Source organism: Oxyura jamaicensis, chromosome 8 (assembly GCF_011077185.1).
Source record: "Oxyura jamaicensis isolate SHBP4307 breed ruddy duck chromosome 8, BPBGC_Ojam_1.0, whole genome shotgun sequence".
NCBI lineage: Eukaryota > Metazoa > Chordata > Aves > Anseriformes > Anatidae > Oxyura > Oxyura jamaicensis.
Genome location: NC_048900.1, coordinates 9,392,873 through 9,393,087, shown reverse-complemented (window position 1 = coordinate 9,393,087; position 215 = coordinate 9,392,873). Strand labels below are relative to the sequence as shown.

Here is a 215-nt window from a genome sequence, read left to right as displayed (position 1 = left end):
GGGGGCGGGGCTGGGCGGGCGGGTAACGGCCGCGCTCGCGCCGGAGCCGCCTCAACGGCCGCGGCCCCGCCGGCGGGGGGAGGATGCGCCGCCAGCTGCCGCCAGCATGAGGGGGCCGCCGGCCCGCAGCGCCTGCATCTGCCTCTGCGCCCTGCTCTGGTGAGACCCCGGCCCCCTCACGGCCCCCTCACGGCCCCCTCACGGCCCCCTCACGG

General features: G+C 81.9%; 1 protein-coding gene across 6 annotated transcripts in view; it reads left to right on the top strand.

Annotated features, from left to right (window-relative positions):
• SUCO (SUN domain containing ossification factor) overlaps positions 1-215 on the top strand; it is a 40,026-nt gene continuing 39,811 nt past the window's right edge. For all 6 annotated transcript variants that reach the window (XM_035333157.1, XM_035333156.1, XM_035333154.1 and 3 more), the window contains exon 1: positions 1-159. In XM_035333157.1, coding sequence (XP_035189048.1) covers positions 107-159 — 53 coding nt within the window. In that variant the 5' untranslated portion in view covers positions 1-106. The remainder of the gene's footprint in view (positions 160-215) is intronic.